The sequence below is a fragment of the Naegleria fowleri genome (assembly GCF_008403515.1).
Source record: "Naegleria fowleri strain ATCC 30894 chromosome Unknown tig15, whole genome shotgun sequence".
Classification (NCBI taxonomy): domain Eukaryota; phylum Heterolobosea; class Eutetramitea; order Acrasida; family Naegleriidae; genus Naegleria; species Naegleria fowleri.
In genome coordinates, this window is record NW_025407947.1 from 256,546 (window position 1) to 258,764 (window position 2,219).

A 2,219-nucleotide genomic window follows, 5' to 3' on the forward strand; every position below is an offset into this window, starting at 1 on the left:
AATGAATGTCTCGAATCCCCCAATTCAGCACCAAGCTCTCAACCAGCAAAGACAATACATGATGCAACCTAGCAACAACAGCTCCACCAACCACCAACAACCTTATATTCTGCCAACTTCTGCAAACACAATGCAACAAAATCAGATGAGAATTTTCCAGAACTTTAACAATTAGTTGCAAATAAATATTGTAGCTACGTTTAATGTTTAGATTGTCTTTGAGCTTGAAGGTTCTTAACGTTGACGGCAATGTTATGAGTTTTCTGAGCTGATTCTTCTGTCCGTTCCAAAATTTGTTGATAGATATTTGGCAAATGTTTCTTCACTGTCACACGATGATGTTCAGAATCCACTGTTGCTTGAATCTTCAACGAATTGATGGCTGAGGTGATAAATTCTTCGTCGAGTGGGAAATCAGTCTTTGAAGCATCTCCATAAGCGAATACATGTGAAACCTTTGCATAGCTTTCGAAAATCATATTTTTGCCTTGATTCATAAATTCCTTAACATGTGATGCAGTAAAATAATCATTCTTAAGGATGTTTTCACATGTCATCAGAGTCTCATAAGCAGCCTTGAAATCATGGTTGACATTCAATTGATAAATAAATTGAATAACAGGATCACTCAAGAGTTCATCTTGTTGTTGAAAATCGGACCTAATAATCAAATGTTGTTCCATAAACTTAACCAATCCATTCAAATAAGTCTTATTACGTTTCTTCAAAATTATGATGACACCCAAATAACGAAGAATATATGAAGAATTGCTTTGGAAGAGAGCAGAAATATACCTGTTAGATGTAAGGTCTGTTTGTGGGTGAGAAGTTCCAGCTGGATAAGGGAAAAATAGGTCTAAGAATACCTTGTATCCATTGGCTTGGTCGAAGAAAGCAACAAAGAGGGACCAATGAATGAACCAACATCTAGCATTGATGAGATCCAATTCAACGCTCTTAACACCACTCTTAGTGATTGGAGTAGTTACTGGTGCAGTTGAAGAAGCAGCAGCATTTGCTGATGATCTTTCGTGTTGCAACATTTGTTGGAATCTGTTCTCCATCAATTCTCTCAAATCATTTAACGCAGCACTAGCGCTTTCCCATTCCTTACACATTAATTCACTTGCTAATTTACCCCAAGCCGTCATGTATGCCTTGTCGATATTAACTTCCCCATAGAGTTGTTTGACATCGGACAACAAAGCAGCAGCAGTTTCATAATCTCCTGTTTCATAAATGAATTTAGCATAGTCATAGAGCTTGTCTAACATTTCAGGTTTAATTCTACTATCTCCCGAAAGATAAACTTGCAAGGACTCCTTGATAGATTCCTTGTTTTGATTATACTCTTTCAATTTGGTAAGAAGTGGCTCGCATACTTGTTTATAATTCTCGATTTGATCCAAAATTTCCTTCTCCTCTTTTGGTAGTCGATTGGAGTGATGTTTGCTTCGCTTCCAAGTTCTTCTTGTTTTTTCTTTTGGAAGTCCAACATCTTGGTCTTTTACTTAATTCATAAGCAGCAAGTTGTACTTGTTGTTTTGGATAAATCTATATTGAAGAGAGTTGGAAAATTGATGTTTTAAGTTTCAATAATGAATATTGATGATGATAAACAATAAAAAACAAGAATATTGCACATCAAGCCATAATCATCACGAATATATATTAATAATCATAGTATTTAAAATATATCCATTATGATGTTATTAATATATATACAATCATGACAAGATAACAACACATACCTCATTTTGCTCAAGAAACTCAAGCAAAGGAAACATGAGATGCACATCAAGGAACGGAATAATCTTCAAAGCAAGAGATTGGTTCATTTTTTCGTGTCAAACACTTGTGGTGTGTTGCCCAGCAAATGGTAAAAATCGAAATGTATCGTTGGGTTGAACACAAAATCAAACACACTCGAGAAATTATATTATCTCTCGAGAGAAGCACACAAGTGGTGTGGCACTGTTTTTGAGAAGTCAGCTTTCGGTTATCTACATTAAATTCGGACGGTAATTCCAGCTGTAGTTAAATAGTGTTGTTGTAGTATCATCATTCATGTGTGTTGCGGTAACACATTACACTCTCTATTCTTTCACGTGCACAGCAGGCGCATTTTAATGTGAAACACGTTCGAAATTTATGGTTCCTCGATACCAAGTTTTTTTGTTTGTTGGGCCTTTCTCATCTCCAAAAGGTCGGTCACAGTG

The 2,219-nt window shown here is 36.0% G+C and overlaps 1 protein-coding gene across 1 annotated transcript; it reads right to left on the reverse strand.

Annotated features, from left to right (window-relative positions):
• Positions 1-200: 200 nt before the first annotated feature.
• On the reverse strand, positions 201-1,838 carry FDP41_012630 (uncharacterized protein; the record flags this gene model as incomplete). Its single annotated transcript, XM_044703171.1, has 3 exons — positions 201-1,423; positions 1,512-1,554; positions 1,752-1,838. The coding sequence occupies 3 exons, from the start codon at positions 1,836-1,838 to the stop codon at positions 201-203; spliced, it is 1,353 nt and encodes a 450-aa protein (XP_044566083.1).
• Between the last annotated feature and the right edge of the window lie 381 nt (positions 1,839-2,219).